We start from the raw sequence: 21,662 nt of genomic DNA on the forward strand, positions 1-21,662 counted from the left end.
ATTGAAGATGCAAATCTAGAGAGGCTAATTGACTTGCTTTATTTCACATAGATAATAAGTGGTAGAATTGGTATTATATGGTATGCAGTTTGACAAGGAGCCGTCATCATTGTTACCTGCTGATTTGCTTCCCAGGATGTTGTAAGATGAACAGTACCCTGTCTGAGCACATAGAAATTCCCCAACCATTTAAGTTCTTACTATGCCAGGAATGAGAGGTAATAAAGATGATTTTATGTGGTAAATAAAAAATTATTCTACTTGGAGTTTAAGGTGACTCTACTGGTTATTTGAAGACAGAGTAAAACCTACCATAACAGAGATAAAGTGTGTTCTCAGAAGTTAAAAAGTTGTAGCGGTTGGATGAATGCCTTAAAAGTATAAAGACAGATCAAACAGAATTTTGGAGGTGGGCATTTGAAGTAGACCTGGGGTATAGATTAGGCTTTGACAGCTAAATAACAACAAATCAAGAGGAGTTGATGACTACGACTGTAAGGGAATAGCCTGAGTGAAGGCCAGAATCAGTGGGAGCTAGTTGATATTTGAATAATGGGAAGGTAGAGGGCTAGTTAAGGTCCTGGAAGGCCTTGCAATCAGGTCAAGTTCATGGGAACATGGAAGGTTTTGAACAGGAAAGTGATGTGATTCACTCTGCTTCAGAAGAATTAGTCTGGTGCTATTACCTATCTTAAAAGGGTGAAAGAAATTTAAGGCGGGTACAAAGTAATGGTTAGCTTTATCAAAAGCTAAAGAATTAGATCAGTTTGAGAAGCCAGAGTGCAAGGCATTAATGATAATTAGTTAATACTCCTTTAATTTATGCGTAGCACCCTATTACACGCCATAGAATTTTAAGTTGAAAGCCTTTTTCTATTGAGGCAATACTAAATTTCTTTTTTGTATGTCTTTTGAAACAACACAAAACATTGTTTTCCGCAGAGCCTTCATCAAAATGCACTGCATAAGACCAGAAGACTTGAAAATTTAGTTCTAAGATTCTCACTCTCTTCTTTAAAATTAAAACCAAACCAGAATCACAAATATGCCTTAACATCAAAACATTTATTACTATCCAGGCCTGTCTTAGCCCTGTGGATACTGTTGTTACATCACTGTGATGTCTTTGCTTTCCTTCAGTCTGCCTCCTTTCTTAGAGGAAGTTTTAAATGACTTGGGTACTATTTATTGTGGCACCTTTTCCTCTTCCCTCAGGAGGGGTCTTCCTCTACTCCTGCTGCTCTCTGTAACCATAGCAACTGACAGCTTGTACTCGTCAGAGCTGTGTTCTGCTCAGGGCCAAATAATGAGGAGGGAAGACAGGAAAGAACAAATCTTAATGGGTGGCTAGTTCCCTGCTTATTTGCAGAAAGGTCTGGGAGAAGATGCTATTAATACAAACAGAGGACTGTCTTCTCACTGATGAATTCTATGTTCTAGTAGTATGCTATGTACTGGTAGTCAGTAGGCCTGGCTTGGTTTCTCCAGCCTATGTGTCAGATCTTACCAGGAAGTGTGCAGGAACTCTCCTGTGGAAGCAAGGTGCAGTTTGCAGGGCCCATGTACCTGGTGCACATCCGAGATTGAACACAGTCAATGTTGTGTGTGTGTGTGTGTGTGTGTGTGTGTATAAAGACTTATGTATTTTACACCTTATACAATTCTGATTTTTTTTTTTAGATTTTATTTATTTATCTTTAGAAGGGAAGGGAAGGAGAGAGGGAGAGAAATATCAATGTATGGTTGCCTCTCTTGGGTCCCCTGCCGGGAACTGGCCTGCAGCCCAGGCATGTGCCCTGACTGGGAATCGAACCGCGATCATGTGGTTCACAGGCCTGCTCTCAATCCACTGAGCTACACCATCCAGGACACAATTCTGATTTTATTTTTAAGGGAAGGATAAGGGTCTAGGTATAAACTTCATCTTAATTTCTCCATTTTTCCATCTAAATTTTTATTGATTTATTTTGTAAATTATCACTAAATCACTTTGGGTAATCCATGTGTGTAGTATAACATTCAAAAGGTAGAAAGGTATATAATGTGGCATAAGTCTTCTTCCTAACTTTGCTCCTCTATTTCTCTCTCCAAAGGAGAATTTTCCTATATATTTCTAGAAATATGTTATACCCATGTGCATATGGATGTGTGTATGATTTTTTTCAAGTCACATTGTATTATTCCGTGCCTTGTTTTTGTGTTTTCACTTCACAGTACACCTTGGTGATTGTTCTGTATCAGGTCAGCTGCCTCACGGAACTTAAAAAGCACCTCTTCTAGGTTACTCATTTTTCAGAGGAAGAAAACATTGAATCCCGTTGATATAAAATAACTGTTTGGGAGTGAACTGAGTTTTCATTGATGTGTATTAGGTCTTTTTAAACATAGGCTTTATTTATTAGAACAGTTCTAGATTCACCATAAAATGAAATGCAGAGAATTTCCTCTACTTTTCACACATGCACAGCCCTCCTCATTATCAACATCCTCAGCCAGAGTGGTCCATTCATTAAAATTGATGAACCTTCATTGACACATTATCACTCAAAGCCCATAGTTTAAATTATGGTTCTTACATTCTATAGGTTTTAACAAATATATGACATGTATCCTCCTTTATAGAGTAGTGCACAGAGTAGCTTCATGGCCATAAGAATGCTCTGCTTCACCCATTCATCCCTCCTCCCCTTGAACCTCTGGTAACCCCTGGTCTTTTTAGTCTCCACAGTTTTGGCTTTTCCAGACTGTCATATAGTTGAAATTAACAATATGTAGCCTTTTTAATTTGGCTTCCTTCACTTAGTAATATGCATTTAAGTTCTGTCCATATCTTTTCATGGTGTGGTATCTCCTACCTTTTTAGTGCTGAGTAATATTTCATTGTCTGGATGTACCCAAGTTTATTTACTTACTGAAGGATACTTTGTTTGTTTCCAAGATTGGGCAATTATGAGTAAAACTGCTACAAACATTTATGCATGTGTTTTTGTGTAGCTGTAAATAATCACCTCCTTTATTATAGTAAACGCCAAGGAGTGAAATTGCTGGGTCATATAATAAAGAGTATGCTTAGTTTTTGTAACAAATTGTCCAATTATGTTTCAAAGTGGCTGTACCATTTTGCATTCCTACCAGGAATGAATGTAAATTCCTATTGCTCCAGATATTCACCAGCATTTGGAATTGTCAGTGTTCAGAATTTTAACCATTTAATAGGTGTGCGGTGGTCTCTCATTGTTTTAATTTGTATTTCCCTGTTGACATAAGATGTAGGTTCCCTTTTCAGATGCTTATTTGTCATGTATTTATCTATATTCCTTGATGAGGCTTCTATTCAGGTCTTTGGCCCATTTTTTAACAGGACTGTTTTCATATTGTATTTTTAAGGGTTCTTTGTACATTTTGGATAACAGTTCTTTATCCGCTGTGTCTTTTACAAATATTTTCACCCAGTGTGTGGCTTGTCTTTTCATTTTCCCTTTAAAAAAATTTTTAAATGTATTGATTTTAGAGGAAAGGAAAGAGAGAGAGAAACCTTGATTTGTTGTTCTAGTTATTGGTGTATTTATTTGTTGATTCTTTTATGTGCCCTGACTGGAGATTGAGCACGTAACTGGTGTATCAGGATGACACTCTAACCAACCAAGCTAACCTGCCAGGGCTGTTTTTGTTTTCTTGATACTTGTTTTTGTAAAAATACTTTTTCTCAGATCATATATATATATATGTGTGTGTGTGTGTGTGTGTGTGTGTGTGTGTGTATATGTGTACATGAAATCTGAGAGATAGTATATGATATATATGTATATGTATCATATATATATTACCTTGGTTCATCTTTAGGATGGTCTCCTATTCTTATACTTTAGATGTTTCTGGACATATTACTTTATTTACATAATTTACATAGATAGCAAATTGATTCTTAGAACCATTCTGAGCCTCTCATACTTCTGATATTTGATAAGGTGGAGTCTAGCCATTTACATATGGTTTCTTTATAGCTCATATTTAATTTGGTGGTGTGAGGTATTGATTTATTTTTTATTTTTTCCTCATTGCAGAAAAACACCTTTTAATGTTGAGCTTTTAAATATACTGTTTTGATTATAAGATCATTGTTCTTTCTCTTTACTTTTCAACTGCTGTGTCTAGTACTGTACTTTCACTGATTTTGCATATCTTATCTATATGTTTTGAGTACAGACCCTTCCACACCCCAATGTGCTGCTGTTTAAACAGCAGAGGCCCTTATTTCTTGAGCACTTGACAACTATAATTTATTTCCCTTTTCTGTGCACAGTGCATTACCACAGGGAGGTTCATAACTTAAATCTATTGACATGAGACTTCATGATATGCCATTTGGCTCACGCAGTAAAGAGAAACATCTTTTTATATGATCATGTTTGTGTAAATTATGTTATGCATTGGTGTGTGAGTTATGATTAATAATGTGCTTGTTATTATATATGGTGATAAAAGTGCCGTGAAGGAATTTCAGTCTCCCGCCCTCCCTTCCTCCCTCTCCCTCTTTCCCTCCCTCTCCCTCCCTCCTTCTGCTCCTTCACTCCTTAGACATACATACTCTTCTTAGTACTATAGCCATGTAGCAGTTTTATTAGATAAAAACAATCATTTAATTTTACTGGTGCAATATAAGATACTCAGATGTATTTTATGTTTGATATGTATGTCTTTTATGCCTGTGTGTGTATAGTTTTATATGTTATATGTAGGCCCTTTGCAGCCATTTGCTCAAGGTTATGGTTTAATTAATGCAGTTGATTCAAAGTTGGAGGACACCTGAAGTCTGAAGGAGAAAAATCAAAAGAATTTTAACCATTTGGTTTCAGAATAGCTAGTCAACAAAACTTCTCAAGGGCCTTTATGAGGGTGTGAACCTTTCAGGACTAGGTAAGTTCTGCTGCCCCTCAGTGGAACAGCAGAGTGCAGTGGAGAAGTTTGAGGGGCTTTTGATTACCCACAAGACAAAGCAAAGAAGTCTTGTTTCCATTTTTGTGTCTTTCATTGTAGGGGATTTGTGGATAACTTAGTATAAGTTCCAAATTCCTCTTGGTCTATCTCATGTACTAAATCAAGAGAGGGAGAGCTGGGTGCTAGAACAGGGGTCCCCAGCCTCTCTCCTTCCCGGCCTGAACTCCACCTCCTGCCTTCCCCCCCCCCCCGCAGCCCCCACCACAGTCGAGGAAAAATTGACTTCCACAAAACCAGTCTCTGGTGCCCAAAACATTGGGGCCCACTGCAGTAGAAGGGAAAGTTGCTTCTGATTTATTTTTCTATTAAATGTACACAATGGTTAGAGATACCGATTAATTTTAATGGCTTACAGGGAAAGATAGCAGCCATTTTTCATTTCTTCTCTTGCTTGGATGAATTGAGTAAAATTATGTTTTTGCTATAAGAAGAGATCTATAATTCTTTGCTCTCTTAAATCATTCATACACATAAACAGCACCACTACCACCACTCCTACCAAAAATGCTATATCTTTTTCTCTATTAGAGAGGAAGATGACCTCAATGATGTGACTTCAATGGCAGGGGTCAACCTCAATGAAGAAAATGCCTGCATCTTAGCAACAAATTCTGACTTGGTTGGTACACTTGTTCAGTCATGTAAAGATGAACCATTTCTTTTCATTGGACCTCTACAAAAGAGAATTTTAGACATTGGTAAGTGCCAGCTTATGATTATTGACCTGACAAGTCTACCTGTGTCAGAGAAAATAGCAAAAAATAGTCTTGGTTGGTCTTCCTGAAACTATGAGGCTTATATGAGACTTTGAAAATATTAAGATTTCATGGGTGTTATAGAAAGAAGTCTTTTATTTATTTATTTATTTATTTATTTATTTATTTTAATCCTTACTTGAGAATATATTTGTTGATTTTAGAGAGAAAGGAAGGGAAAGAGAGAACACCAGTGTGAAAGAGAAACATCGATCAGTTGGTTGCCTCTTGTACTTTTCAGTTCTTGATGAAGCACAAACTTGTCTTTTAATATGACAAGAAGTTGCAAAACTCCTTCTAAATGATCTAAGCTTAAAAGAAAGGCTATAGAGTGGATAGAATCATGTATTTCTAGAAACGTGTTTCATTTATAGTAGTAATCCCTTTTTAAAGAACAGTTAAAAACTAAACCATTCCTTAATAACTGAAATTATAAATTTACCCCCCCAAATTTTTGGAAGATTTTTCTACTTAAATATCTTAGGAAGGTAACCATGCCAGTGTTCTCTCTTGTTTGCAATTACCTAAATTAAATTACACAGACATTCTGTAAAAACCCATTTGTCTCCTTAATCAGTTATGTTGACTTTGTTAAAGTGTTGTGCTTAAAAGTGAGAGTTTTTACACTATTCATTTTGTAACTTTGTCATTTTCTTATAGGTTTAGTGAAGACATTAAAACATTTGATTGTTCACTAAGCCCTAGAATTTTTTGCAAATCCCAGCCTTGTTTATTTCTAATATTTTAAAAATATGGTCTTTTGTATAGGATCAACTGTTTGCTTTAGAAATACATGTAAAATTATTTTCAAAGTTTCCCTTCAAAACTAAATGTCTTTAAATACCGTCTTAATTTAAGCAGGAACTGGCATGCCATTCCCTGTCTGCCCTATGTTTAGTTGTGATTTTAATCATTGAATTGTTCTGAAAGTGCACCCTCCCTTCTGTAGAAAGCCCCCACTATTTGTTTGTGCTGATGGTTTTGGTGAAGTAGATTTGACTTTGTAGTTTTTGAGTTTTCCCCTCTTGAATCTAAAATTGGTGATGAATTCAGTTTTGCTAGAAAGAAATGAACTACATTTTAAAGGTTTGGCTTAGGAGAAGGTGGATAATTTTATACCTTCTTCCTCTGTGCTTTACTATAGTCCTCATTTTGAATTACAGTTTAGCATTTATTATGGAATAATGTGGAAGAATGTATGTAAGATTTGTTGGCTTTTAATTAAAGTTTATTTTTTGCTATACTCATTCACACTTTGATGGATATATAAGTATATTTCAGATAGAGTGCAAAATCAAAGTGATATTTTTAAAATTTCTGTGTATATGCCTAGTTAAAAATGAACACAACAACACAATTAAAAGTTCATTTAAATTAGACTCCCTAATTGCCTATATCTTTAGATTTAGGTCTCTGTTGATATAGGTAGTTTCACTAAGCTGGACATTACTATTTAAATAGTGATAAGGTTGATTTATAAATGAACTTCTGCCTTTGGCTATTGGTCCAAATTGTTTTCCTAAAAGTTTCTTTCTGAAAGGAAGATTAGCAAAAGGAAAAATAAAAGTTTGGTTTATTTATGGAAGGAGATATAATGGAAGAGAAGTTACTCAAATGGATGGGTGAAATGATGAGGCTTTCAACCCATTTCAACTTGTAAGTTAATTAACAGGTCAATTTATCTGATCATAAGCATGATTGGTAATGGAAAAAATGAATATAGGTATGTCTGTAGACAGGGCATCTGAATTCATTGAACTGTCATAAACTGTTAACAGTGTCAAATAGAATTAAATGTAATTTTCCATTTCTTTAATTACTAAAATTAACAGAATATGGCACTGATTTCTGCAGTTACCATTTTTCTCCCTGAACGCTAGACTTGATTTGTGTTCTTATTAACTTTGTCCTATAAATGACCTTGCAAGGAGAATGATTCTAGAGGCTAAGTAAAACAATGTCTATATTTTCTGAGGCTTCAGGCTAGGTTTTATTAATATAATGTCTAAGATCTTTGAAGTTGTGACTTTACCAGGAAAATCATAATCTCTAAACCTTTATTCATAATGGGTATGACTTCCAGGGGGAACAGAATACCTGCTGTGCTAATTATTTCAATTATCAGCCTCTACTAAAACACGTAATGGATTTTCTCTGCTTCCACAGGTAAAAAGCATGACATTACGGAACTTAACTCTGATGCTGTGAATTTGATCTCCCATGCAACACAGGAGCGATTACGAGGCCTTCTAGAAAAACTGACAACAATTGCTCAGCATCGAATGACAACTTACAAGGTAAAGGAAATCATTAGAGAGGTATAGGCTCTTTTTCCTCTTTGTTGTGCTCAAGGTAGTTTTCAGGTGTGTATTAATATTCTACATATATTTTTAAAGAAAATACTTGAGACCTATATCATGTCTCAACATGAAATATGCTAGAAAATATTCTAGAAAATCAAAATCTCATTCCTAATTTGCTTTATTTAGATATGCTTACATGACAAATAAAATAGAGTTAAAATGGTATTCAAAGCGTCTATGTCAGTTTAAATTGAAATATGCATCTGCTCTGCCTGAGGCTTCTCCTCCTAAAGCTTTTGATTGGGAAAGAAGCTATGTTAGTGTGGAATAGTTATGTTCTCTTCAGTGTGGATAGTTCGGTTCTCTTCAGTGGTCCATACTCTGCTAACACTCCTGTTCCTTTTAATACGTTAAATGAGAGGGGAGAGAATCATAGGGGAAAAAGGGGGTGGACTCACATGAACAAGTATAAAGGACACATGGACAATAACTAAGGTGGGGGGCGGAAATGGGAGTGAGGTGGGGAGCACTGGGGGAGGCAGGGCTAGGAATATACGGCAGAAAACTGTGTACTTGAACAAGAATTAAATAAAAATAAAAAAATAAGTTAAATGATTATATGGAATGCTGATACTGGTGTCACTCATTATCATTATTGACTGCTTTTATAAAAAAATTGAACACAAGAATAGCCTGTCAGTCCCTAATGGTGTGAACCAAATTACTTGCCATTATCAAATGGAAGCCCTTGATTTATTTGAATTATTGTTTTGGAGGAGAGGTGATGAGGGATGAAAAAGAAGATAAACATTTTCTCTCTATATCAAGAAGTGTTTATAGCTAGATTTTGTACAACGTGGTGTGTGGGTAACCTCCTGAGGTTTTGAGTTTGAAAGAATGGTCATTGTGATGATGTCCTGGGCGTAGGTTATGTGGAATCCAGGGCAGTATCAGCTACCGTATCACCAGTAGTTCCCTGGAGAAGTCATTCTGTTTTCTCTCCTTTTTGTTTTATTTAGAACCTTTGAAGGGCTATTTGTATAATTGCTGAGGTCCTCACTTGTATAAATCTTTGTGAGAATTTGCTGGACCTAAAAATACATGATCATCAGAAAAAGTTTTTTAAAAAACAAGTAATTATCAGTACTTCTTCATGTGTATTTCTAGAATTTCTCTCTGTTTCTTCTAAATTACCTAATTTGTTGGTATCCAGTTGTTCATAGAATTCTCTTCTAATCTCTTTTATTTCTGTAAGGTTAGTAATGATCCCACTTTCATTTTTATTTTAGTTCCTTAAGGTGTAAAAGTAAGTTACTGATTTGAGATTTTCCTTTTTAAATGTGGGCGTGCACGACTATAAATTTCTCTCTGAGCAATGCTTTTACTGTATTTATAAGTTTTGATGCATTGTGTTTTTGTTTTCATTTATCTTCATTTTCTAATTTCCTGTGAGATTTCTTTGATTCATTGGTTGAGTTAGAGCAGCAATATTCAACTGGTGTGCTGCGCCAGGCACACTGGTGCACCACAGGAGTTCCTCAACCGTGCAGTACTTAACTGTTCAGTCAGGGACACGGACCTCTTTCCCTTAGATAGACAAGTTAAAAAATAACAACAGCCAACACAACAATAGCCATCTGATATGAATGAATCAAAACTACACCCCTTTTTTGTCAGATTGGCAAAAAATGTAATTTATTTTTTGGTGTGCTACAGAATTTTAGAAATTAGATTAAGTATGCCATGAAAAAAAGGTTGAAAATTGCTGTTTTAGAATATGCTGTTTTTTGTGGGTTTTTTACATTTTAAATTTATTTTTAGAGAGGGGAAGGGAGGGAGAAAGAGAGGGAGAGAAAGATCAATGTGTGGTTGCCTCACATATGGCCCCCACTGGGGACCTGGCCTGCAACCCAGGCATGTGCCATGACTGGGAATCAAACCTGCGACCCTCTGGTTCGCAGGCCTGCACTCTAGCCACAGAGCTACACCATCCAGGTTAGAGTATGTTGTTCAATTTACACATATTCATAAAATTTCCAGTTTTTTATTGTTGATTTCTAGCTTTATTTTGTTGTGGTCAGAGAAGACTCTTTGTATGATGTAATCATTTTAAATTTATTGGGGCTTGTTTTGTGGCCTAACTTACAGTCGGTCTTGGAGAATGTTCCATGTGCTCTTGAGACGAATGTATATTCTCCTATTGCTGGATGGAATGTTCACATATGTTTGCTGGATCTAGTTAGTTTTATGGTGTCAAGTTCTCTATTTCCTTAATGGTCTTATGCGTAGTTATTCTGTCCCTTATTGAAAGTGAGGTATTGAAGATTTAAGGTGTTACACAAAACTGCCTATTTCTTTTTAGTCCTGTCAATGTTTGCTTCATATATTTGGCATCTGAAGTGTGTATATCTTCTTGTGTATACCCTCTTTTAACCATTTTTTACCTAAAGTATATTTTGCTTGGTGATAGTATAATCATCCCTGCTTTCTTTTGGTTCTTAACCTGCACAGAATATCTTTTCCTGTCTTTCACTTTCAACCTGTTTATGTGTTTCCATCTAAAGTGGATCTCTTATAGACAGCATATAGTTGGATTATGGGTTTTTTTATCCGTTTCACCAGTCTCTACCTTTTGATTGGAGAGTTTAATCCATTTATATTTAAAGTAATTACTGTAAAGAAGAACTGCTATTTCACTATTTTTCTGTACACCTTATAGCTTTTTATGTCTCTTATTTTCTCTGTTACTACCTTTTTTGTTTGCCTGATTGATCTGTTTATTGTGTATTTCTCATTTCCTTTTGTGTATATTTTTTTCAAATGTTTTCTTAGTGGTTACTATAGGGATTACAATTAACTTTCTAAACACAGTTTACCTTCAATTTTGGGATATGAGGCATTTAGCCTTTCATTTTTGCATTTTTACTATAACTTTTTAAAGAGTCTTATAATTTTTCAGACTTGGATTTGCCCCTGTTCCCACCTCAATCACCCCATTGTTTCGGAGATACATAGTGTACTTTCAGTGTTGCAATGGACAGTTTCCACACAAAGTGTAATGTATACATTGAGTATGGCATGGCATTTTTCCAGGTGGAGTTTACTATTCTGAGTGGTAGTTAAAGCTCTATTGTGTACAGCCTTCAGATGGAATCCTAATGTCAACAGCATATGCTCCAGTGACTCAGTTACCCTTTGCAAAATGGATAGTATTTACCTCACCTGGAGTCTCCCTGAATAACTAACTTATTTTAAAACTAATGCCTCCATAACCTACTGTCTGTACGTGGCCTATCCTGATTGATTTCCACCTTCTCATTCCTTTCCCCAAACTCACTCCTTAATACAGCTAATGCGACTGTCTGAATTTGAACACATAGAAAGGTAGTTCCGTTATCATCCTTTTTTAAACAGAAACAGTAATCATTTAGTTAGATTGGAGTCTACTTCAAAATTATACTTACTTTGTAGACTTTGATGGTAATAATCTTTGTGTCACTGATTTGGCCCTGCCCTTATATTTCAGTTCATCCCTCATAGGATTTATTTTTATCTGTACAATGTGGGAAATTTTACTCTGTAAATTTCACAAAATGAGCTATTTTATTGAAAGCAAAAATCCCACCATTTTTCTATTTAATATCCATCTACTTTCGATAACCTTTCACCTGGTTAGATACAATTCTCCAATTGTATCTCAGTTCATAAACTGAGATTTCAGCAAAGAAGTAGAAAGTGACATGTGGACAAAGCTTTTGATCTTTCTGCTCCGTGGTTTCCCACTGAGGAAAAATTATAGACTTCTGCATATCAGTGGCTGTGGAGAAGCTTCTGTATTTTCCAGTTGGAAGGGCTGTAATGCTTTCCTTAGGCAGAATGGCGTTCACTTGATGGTCTTGTCATTTGGTTTAGGTCCTTATATTTTTGTTGCTAAACCACTGTACTCTGTGGTGCATGAAGATTTCAGTTAGACAGGCCAACTGGGGAGAAAGGAAGGACCATGGCAAGATTGGGGTTACTGTTATTTGAGTAAGGTTGGGGATTCAGTGGGAGTAGGGATGCGCTCATTTCTTTTCTGTGTGGAAGAGTAAAGGAAGAATGCGTATATGAAGCCATAGGTGGTTATATCCAAGTTGGGGGAGAGAGAAGGAATCTTAGCACTGGAATGAGATTGGGTTAAAGTTTAGAAAGTCTCTGTCCTTTTTTAATTTCGCGTTTGTTGTCTTTTTAAAATTAAATTGTCAGTAAACTATTTCCACTATATCTGAACAGTATTTCCCACAGATATGGGAAAGATGAAGTATTTAACAAACTGCTGGTTATTGTGTTTATGTCTCTATGGTTGGCCTATAAGGTACTTCATATTCTTGTATTATTTAACTTTAAAAGCATTTGAAAATTCCTTTTGTATTATACATGAAGTAAAATAAGTAGCACTAATAATACATCCTTGTTTGTTATACTATGTAATACTCTTGATCTAGTTAAATGCTAATAATAAAAATTTAATTTAAAAAGAATCCTGGACAGATGAAATCTCTTGGTCCCAGTTAATTGAATCAGCCATAAGCAAGGGATAAAACAAAGATGGGAGTGGCGCTGTACCCATGACTCATAAGCCAGGCTCTGACTCTTGCCTGACTGACTGAAAACCCTTTCTTTTTTCAGTTACACAGTTTCCCTCACTTCCTCTCCAATAGCTTGAATGTCTGAATTACTGAAGTGAGTAGACGGCAGGATGTTTTAAATATTGATTGGGAAAATTGCCCTCTGCTGTGCCCCTGGCAAGCATACACATACTCATAGATAGGTACCAGAGAGGAGGGATGGGTCGTCATATCAGGTGACGAAAATAAAGTATTTAGATTGGAAAGCACTGTTTTATACTCTAGAATATCAGAATTAATGAAACAATATAAACTTTATAATTTTATGGAACAATGAAGATAAATAATTATACTTATGTTAATGGCTCTCATTTATAAATTGTATACTTAATTTCTTTGACTGTAGTTCTGCCCAAGGTCATAGCTTAAGGGAAACCTCAAAACAGGGTTTGGGATCTTATTGTTTGCCTGTTTTTCTTACGCTGTTATTTTGATGCAAGTTGTATTCACTTGTGACAAGGTAAGACCAATTCAACAATGGAAACAAGGTTGATGACTTTCATCTTTGGGATATTTTTCAGTGAAGTGTTTGTTTCTTGGGTTGTTTTTTTTTTTCTCCCGTTCACAGACCTAAGATTTAATTAATCATGTTAAAGTTTGCTCAGATGGACAATAATTTAACCAAAATGATTTAGATTATAGTTAAATGCTACACTCTGTTTGCTTTCCACTTCCTATTTTAGGGTCTGCTTGGCTTAATCCCCTACCACTTTCCCAATGAGGCTTACTAGGAAAGCTGTTTGAAATTTAAATGCTTAATCACTTCTCAGATTTTAAGGGGATTAAAGTCTTTTCTGTTATGTTTGTCTGACAGAAATAAAAATATTACCTCCCCCAAATTTAGGTCCCTGTGTATGTTGATGTTCCTGCCTTTAGCTGATGTATAACAATACCTAATGTAGAAAGTGTTACCTGGAATCATCATAAGACTTTTTGTTTTTCCAGACAAGTGAAAATTACATCCTGTCTAGTGACACCAGGTCACAGCTCAAATTTCTTGAACAGCTGGATCAACTGGAGAAGCAGAGAAAAGATTTAGAAGAAAGAGAAATGTTATTTAAAGTAGCCAAGGTAAGGGCCTGCCTGATTTATGAGTGAATCTGGCCTGGGAGGGAGGTCATAACTGGCTTTATCATTGGTCGATTATCTTGGTTTTAGTAGGACTTTAGATTCTCTGAAGGATATCTTAAAATAAAGTTAGTAATAAAATCTTTCATACCTAGGATGGTATAGTGCAGTGTCTTATACAATTTATGCAGTTTTATACAATTTGATTGATATGTGCCAAGTTGAAGTTTAGAAAGTAGACAGGTAGAGTATGAATAAAATTAAGAGTAATTATTATATGAAACAAAATATAGAATTCCAGAAATGGGTTAGAGAGAGACAGAATAACAGAGAGAACAGGTGAGGTTATTATTTAGTTTCTTCCTCCCTTATTTAAGACATTTTCCTGGATTCCAAATGGAGTGAAAGCTAATTCCATTAGCTTTGCATTTTGCATTTTGTTGCTCCACATTTCTTTGCAGGTCTGGGGCCTTTGTGTGTGAAGTTTGGGCACCAGTTTTATTTTGTGTTTTAAACACCTTAGTTTTAATTTCTGGTATTCTTGGCAGCCACCCCTTTTAGAGTATTTGTTCTAATCACATGTGAATCACTTCATAGAAACTGTTTTGAAATCACATCATAATTAAGAAAAGTTGCCAGAACACTACAAAGAACTCTCATCTTCTTCACCCAGATTCCTCACTTTTAACATTTTGCTTCATATACTTCATCTCCACCCTTTCTACACGCGCACACACACACAGACCTAGTATCATTCTTTTCATTTTCTGTTCAGTGTTCAATTCAGAGGTGGTGTTTTTGTACATTTACAATGTTGTGTAACTGTCATCTCTATTACTTTTTTGATCTTTTTGAAAGCAGGCTTCAGACATGATGTCCCATCAGTCCTAAATATATTTGTGGAAACAAGGACATTCTTTTGTATAACCTTCCAAGTCAGGACGTGAACAATGTAATACTACCATTAAATCCACAGACCCCATTCAAATTTTACCAGTTATCTCAACTCTCTTTCCCTTCATGTTCCATTTTCCCATACAGAAATATGTGTTACATTCAGTTATCGTATCTTTTCAGACACTTTCAGCAGATTTTCTCAGACTGTCTGCCTCTTTCATGTCTTTGACAGGGTTCAAGAGTATGTAGACCTTACCTTTTGTAGGTTGTCTCTCAGCCTGGGTTTGTCTCATATTTCCTCATGACATGACTTAGACCATGCATTCTTGGCAGAAGCAGATAGAAGTGATGCTGCATTCTTCTCAGCTGATCATACCAACGGCAACCTTGATCACCTGGTTGTGTGGGTGCCTACCTAGTCTCTCCATTTTAAATTCGCCATTTTCCCCTTTGTAATCAATGGGTTTTTCATAGAAAGGTGTTGCAAGATTGCATATACCTATATGTCCCATTCCTTATCAAACCTCTAGATATCAACATTAGCATTCATAGATGATGACTGCCTGAATCAGCCACCTCTATGATGTTTGTCAAAGCATGGTTCTTCTCATCATCTCTTTTATATTTAACAGCACTCTACTGTATGGAAAAGCTTTCCTTTTTCCCTTATTCATTCATTCGTATCAGTATGGGCTCATTAATGTCTTTGGTTCAACAGATTGTAATCCATTACTATCATTTATTTTGATGCTCCTGGGTGGGAGATCCTTCCAGTTGGCAATTCTGTCCATTAGTCGTGTCTCTCTCTGTCAGTGAACATGTCTTTACATTCTTGCACATGTTACTTCAGGCCTAGCTTTTACTCTTTCTCTCCAGCCCTGGAGTCAGCCATTTCTCCAGGGTATTTCTTCATATTTATATGAAGTTGAAGATGATAGCCAGAAACCAGTTAGAGCATACTGTATGCGCATTGCTGATGGGGTGTCATTACATGTAGGCCCCTCAGTGGACAGATCTAGAAAGTACATGTATAGTATTATGTATGTGTGTGTGTGTGTGTGTGTGTGTGTGTGTACAATTATACACTTGTATTTCTTTGTGTGTTTATGTTATAAAACCATGAGTTTATATGGATACCTCCAACTCCAGCCAATATCTTAGGGTTCTTTCTAGGCTTAACTTTTCCATGTTGATACATACTTTTTCCATAGTAAGAAACTTGACCCTTATTACCTTCATTATATTTGCTTATGTCCTCAATTTAGTTATTTGATCGATGTAACTTATTTCCCAAATAGCTACGCTGGCTGACTCCTCTTGTCTGCCACTACTGTGACCGTGGCCCTCATTTCATTGTCCATGGCTTCTGTTCCCACTGGCCCATGCCTTGGTGAGTCTCCCCAAGTCTCCACAATAACACTGCATTCTTGGCCACTGGTATGTACTTTCACGTGCCCCAATCTGCCACAACAGTGTGGGGCACCACAGCCTTGTTATTGTGCAAACTTCCTGGCCTCCCACAATCTCAGTCCCCATGTTGACCCCTCCTATGATGGGAATGATGGCTGGGAGAGGAAGATACTCTTCCTTGAGCCCTCAAGTATTACAAGCAAGCACACACTCTCCTGGCTTTTTCTCCTGTACTGGACTTACAAATATTGGAGTGTCCCAGGATTCAATTCTAGGACTTCTTGTCTGTCTATATTCCCTTGTAATTTATATTTCCAACTCAGTCTACATTCTGGAATTCTGGACTCATAGCTAACTGCCTAATTGAATCTCCCCTTAGTTGGCCAATAGGCATCTCAAATTTAATGTAACCAAAGAATTCCCAATTTTCCTCCCACTCAAAATACTTTTTACTCTTATAGGTGTTTTTTTTAACTCAATAAACGGCACCATTATTCACCTGGTTCAAGCCAAAAGAAAAACCTAGGAGTCATCTTTAACTCTTTTTTCTCTCTTCACATGTATTCTATTTCTTAAATGTATCCATTCTCTTCATCACCATTGTCACCACTCTAGTTTAAGTCATCTTTCACATGGGCTTTTATAACATTGTCTAACTGATCTCCTTCTTTTAATATAATACATTTTCATGCTGTCTTCAGAATAATGTTTCATAGCAAGTCATGTGTGTCTCTGCTGCTTCCTCTTGTACTAATATAAAACCCAAACTTCTTACCAAATTTGAAAAGGCCAAATTTGAAAAGGCCTTTTTACCAAATTTGAAAAGTGGTCCAGCACCCCTTCCCTCTCTGAGCTTGCTTCGCCATCACTCCCTTTTTCACTTAGTCTGCCCTAGTCACGCTGCTTGTGGTTCCCCGCCCACTTTAGAGTGTTAGACTACTACTTAGGCACCTAACCTGAACATTGAGTTCCTTTCCCCTAAATCTGCTAACCTCTCACAAAGTTGGGATTATAGTCTGCCCTAGTCACGCTGCTTGTGGTTCCCCGCCCACTTTAGAGTGTTAGACTACTACTTAGGCAACTAACCTGAACATTGAGTTCCTTTCCCCTAAATCTGCTAACCTCTCACAAAGTTGGGATTATAGTCTGCCCTAGTCACGCTGCTTGTGGTTCCCGCCCACTTTAGAGTGTTAGACTACTACTTAGGCAACTAACCTGAACATTGAGTTCCTTTCCCCTAAATCTGCTAACCTCTCACAAAGTTGGGATTATCCTCCCAGTTGGTTAGGACAGAAGCCTAGGAGTCATCCTCGAGTCCTGTTTTACTTCGTACCCCTACATCTAACCCATCAGTAAATCTGATTGGCACTACATGCAAAACATATTTTGAATTTAATCACTTACCATCATCTCCTCTATGACATTAGTCCAGACTGCCCTCATCTTTTTCTTAGTCTTGTATTCACAACATTTGTTTTAGAACAATCTCCTAATTGCTCTGTGTGCCTGGGTCTCCACTCTTGAATGCCTATAGTACACACTCTGCATAGCAGACAGACTGACCTTTTGAGTGGCATGTTAGTGGCTTCTCCCTCCCGTGCTTCAAACCCTCAGTAGCTTGTTCTCATAGTTAAAATTAAACCCCACTCCTTATCATGGCCTACCAGGCAATACATGGTGTCCAATCTTGTCTCCCTCAACTTTTCTCCTGTGTTCCAATGGCACAGGCTTTCTTTATTTCCTCAAGTATTCCAAGCTTGTTCCCATTGTAGGTTATGGCAATTACTGTGCCTTCTGCTTGGGGTTCCATCCCCCGGATCCTTGCATGGCTGCCTCCTTCTTGCCATTCAGATCCCTACTCAAATGTCACTCCTCAGAGAGTCTCTTCTCCCATCCTTGCAAAAGAAGTGCTTCCCCTACCCCTCTCTTCCTCTCTATCACATTTTATTTTCTTTGTAGCTCTTACCAATCACTCGTAGTCATTATTTGTATTTTATTTTTCTTAAAATGTAAATTACCTGAAAACAGAACTCAGTCTTGTTATTTCATTTCTATATCTCCAAGGCCTAGAACAGTGGGACAGAGTACAATTTGTACTATGGATAATCAGTTAATATTCATTGACAAAGACTCAATAGCCAAATGTGCCTGTTTTATACTAGGACAAAAAATTATACACACACATGCAGATATATACTGCACATATTTTTATATAAATACATATATGTGTACTCATTCTTTTATAATATTATAGGTGGAAGTAGCAAATGAGTTTGCCTTAGTTTAAGCTGAAATGAAGTAGTTTTAGTAGTTTGGGGACAAAAATGAAGAAAAAAGTTATTAGTTTTGGGTAGAATCTTAGGTAGGTATTTATTTAGCTAAGGTGTTTAAAATTAGAAGGCACTTTTAAATATAAGCAGTTTCTTTTATTTTCTGTTAACAAAAGTACTGATAAACCAGTAAACCTGTCACATAAACTTAATGAATTATGAAAATAACTTTTAGTTTTTATTTTGTTAGCTATCTTTAATTAGCTCACGTTGCATTTTATAGAACAAGCATTCACATTTATAAGGAGTTGGATAGATTTGTTAGAAAGAGACGGATACACCTACCCTAAGCATATTTGTCCGTGGACAAAGTTCCTTACCCTTTCTTTTATCATAGCATTAGCAGTCCTGTAAGATTGTTCCTTTCTAGAATGTTACACTGAGTCAGTGTGGAAAGTAACATTCAATAATCATTTATTACTGGACCCAAAGATGATAAGATACTCTAATGGGAACATTGGGACATATTTTCTACTTAATTTTTTTAAATTACACTTTCAAAGAGAGAGAGAGAGATTTAGTTCAAAGTTCATCAGGTTCTTGATTTTAATAGTCCTTGAAATATGTTTTTTTCCAAAACGTGTTCACCTAAGGTGTAGCCAGTGTTGATTGTTTCCATTCATTTAAGCCAGCAGTTACCCTCGTTTCTTTTCCTTTCCCCATATCATCCATTTTTTAGTTCTCAGTGTTCAAACAAGAACAATGTCATGCCTCAACTGGACCTGACTGACACTGTTAGCATCATTTTCCGCGTAAGCTTCCTCCGGGCTGGAACTGCAGCAGCCGCCCAGATGATGAGAGGGAGGGGTGGTCAGAGAGGGAGTACACAGGACTAGATTGAGGCATTTTTCCCTGGAGCCAGGGTTTTCAATCATAAGAGAAAATCGTCATTTATTAAATATTTAATGGCAACTGTAGTGTTTAGATGCTAGTAATTTCTATTAAAATTTTCTTTTCCTTTCATAGAGTCGTTCCAATAAAGAAGATCCAGAACAGCTGAGATTAAAGCAGAAAGCCAAAGAGGTAGGACTTTCAAGTTACCACGTTTGTCTTTGTGTTCCAGGGAAGGCTGGCAGCCCTCCCCTGGCAATTGGGTCAGGGTTTATTTTGCTGTTGCATACCATTTGCAGGAGCCTTGGGGAAGGCCAGGAACTGCTGAAGGCAAGGGCAGTACTTCAAATGAGGTCAATGAGTGATGTGCTCTCTTTTTAAAATTTATTTCCAAGGCTTAGGCCTGTCTAGAAATGGCTCTTTGTAAACTACAGCAGCACACTTGGAGGAATATAACGTGGGATTAAGAAAAAAAAGAAACTTCTGAGATTTAGCATCTGGGACTGTACAATAGGCTACATTTTTCCAGGGTAATTGTTCGTTTTGTAAATCTGATACTGCTTATAATTCTTTGGCTGGGAGGCGGTACTGGGATTTAGTTTTAAATGGAAAATGCCTCTGGCTTTTAATTTTCTGGGCCCAGCAGTTTTCTGTTCTGGAATGGAGCCTTTGTTTCACACAGTTCATGTTTAGCTGCAGGGGTTTTAGTTTATAGCTTAGACTGGTTAAGCTTTTACTCCCAGAGGCCTCTGCATAGCAACTGTAGAAATCAACAAATAAGTTCATTTATGTCTGCAGCCTCCTCTCGGTAGCTGACTTTTTACATTTCCCAATATCCATTTCCTGACTTTTCTAGCCCCAGAGAAAAAAGCTCCACTAATTGGAGCTTATTTTAATTGAGCCTTAATATTGGATCTCACTGGAGTTGCCCCCAGAGCTGCTGAGAACAGAAGGAAATGAAAGTACCCAAGGTTGAAGATGTGGTGTGTGTTTGGGGGGGTGTGTGTGTGAAATTTTTCACTTGACCTACAGATTCTTTTCCCTGCTGAATAAATCATCAAGCCTGTTCACATTTCTGATTAAGGATCTGACAGCAGACAATAATAAAGACAATTGAGGTGTGAGATGTGTGACGTGGAGCTGAAGAAATTGGTTTCTATAGTTACTCAACTGATTTCATGCAATTTTTAAGGATCTTTGTGCTAAATTTCCTGAGCAACCTTTTTCCTTAACTGTGCCTCTTGAACTATGAAATTTGTTGTTGCTTAACATTGCTGCACTTGGCTTCTAGGTGCCAGCAGCAGCAGGTTATTTATGAATGTTTTTAAAGGCCCTTATTGTTTGGATTAATGTAGGAGCTGAGGCAAAGCAAATGGAGATCTAGTAAGAATCCTAGAGTCAATGTGGTGTGTTTTCACTGACATGGAGAAGGAAAATCATGAGCTCTGGAGGGGAGGGTTTCTGGATTGGGATGAGGAGAACTGACTGGAAAAGGAGAACATTAAAAAGAATTGAAACCAGAACATTTAATTTTGACAACAAAATTTTCTCATACTCATATTTTTCCAGTTGAAAATTTATCTAAAGATATCTGAAAAAATAATGTGGGTATGTACTTATAATCCTTTATAAGAAAAATGTTTTTTCATCTGAAAAAATAATGTGAGAATGTACTTACAATCCTTTATAAGCAAGCTTGGCTTGATGGCATATTATTTGGGGATGGGCAATTATTACTGCTCTGAGTCGTGGGTATTCCTCTTTGTTTTAATTAAGGACTGATAAGATACTTATGTACTTCCTTCTAACTGTACCCCTTTTTGGAAAATATATATCATAAACCTTATCCTTTTATCCTTAAAGAACTTATCCTGTCTGTTCCTCCATAAATATCTGAATCTTTTAAATATCTGATTAATTTTTCCTTCAGGTTTGTATGGGATAGTTTTGTTGGTTTGTTTGTTTCTTTTAATAGTGTGTATAATTATTCCCTGAGGGATGAATAGGTAGACATTATTTAAAAATAAAAAAAGTTGTAAGTGTGAATGTGGTGGGAAGAAAACCTCTCTTAGTGAGAGCAGGTGATACTAAATCTGTTTTTCCCCCTCCCTTGTACCTTCATTTATTTCTTTTTCCTAGCAAGATTAAATAGACTCAATATAATTTCTTTCCAAAAATTTTTGAAAATTTTCTAGTTGCTTCCTATCTTGTATCCAATTGATTAAAGAATCAAATACATTGTCCCTGTTCCAAGAATAGAGTCTCTCTGTATTAGTTTGCAAATATTTAATGAAAGTAAAATATTCTTATTTCATCACCCCCCTGACCCCCCGAGTTCTTAATAACTTAAATATTCTAAGGGACTCCAATTTAGAATCAGATATACACTATATCTTATTTTAG

General features: G+C 36.5%; 1 protein-coding gene across 1 annotated transcript in view; it reads left to right on the plus strand.

The window, feature by feature from the left end:
* Positions 1-21,662, plus strand: part of TAF4B (TATA-box binding protein associated factor 4b) — a 127,533-nt gene that overhangs the window by 71,534 nt on the left and 34,337 nt on the right. Inside the window, exons 10-13 of the mRNA XM_037032241.1 lie at positions 5,527-5,696; positions 7,920-8,050; positions 13,669-13,794; positions 19,395-19,451. Coding sequence (XP_036888136.1) covers positions 5,527-5,696; positions 7,920-8,050; positions 13,669-13,794; positions 19,395-19,451 — 484 coding nt within the window. The remainder of the gene's footprint in view (positions 1-5,526; positions 5,697-7,919; positions 8,051-13,668; positions 13,795-19,394; positions 19,452-21,662) is intronic.

Source organism: Sturnira hondurensis, unplaced genomic scaffold, assembly GCF_014824575.4.
Source record: "Sturnira hondurensis isolate 20B ecotype Veracruz unplaced genomic scaffold, ASM1482457v3 Scaffold0001872, whole genome shotgun sequence".
Lineage (NCBI taxonomy): Eukaryota > Metazoa > Chordata > Mammalia > Chiroptera > Phyllostomidae > Sturnira > Sturnira hondurensis.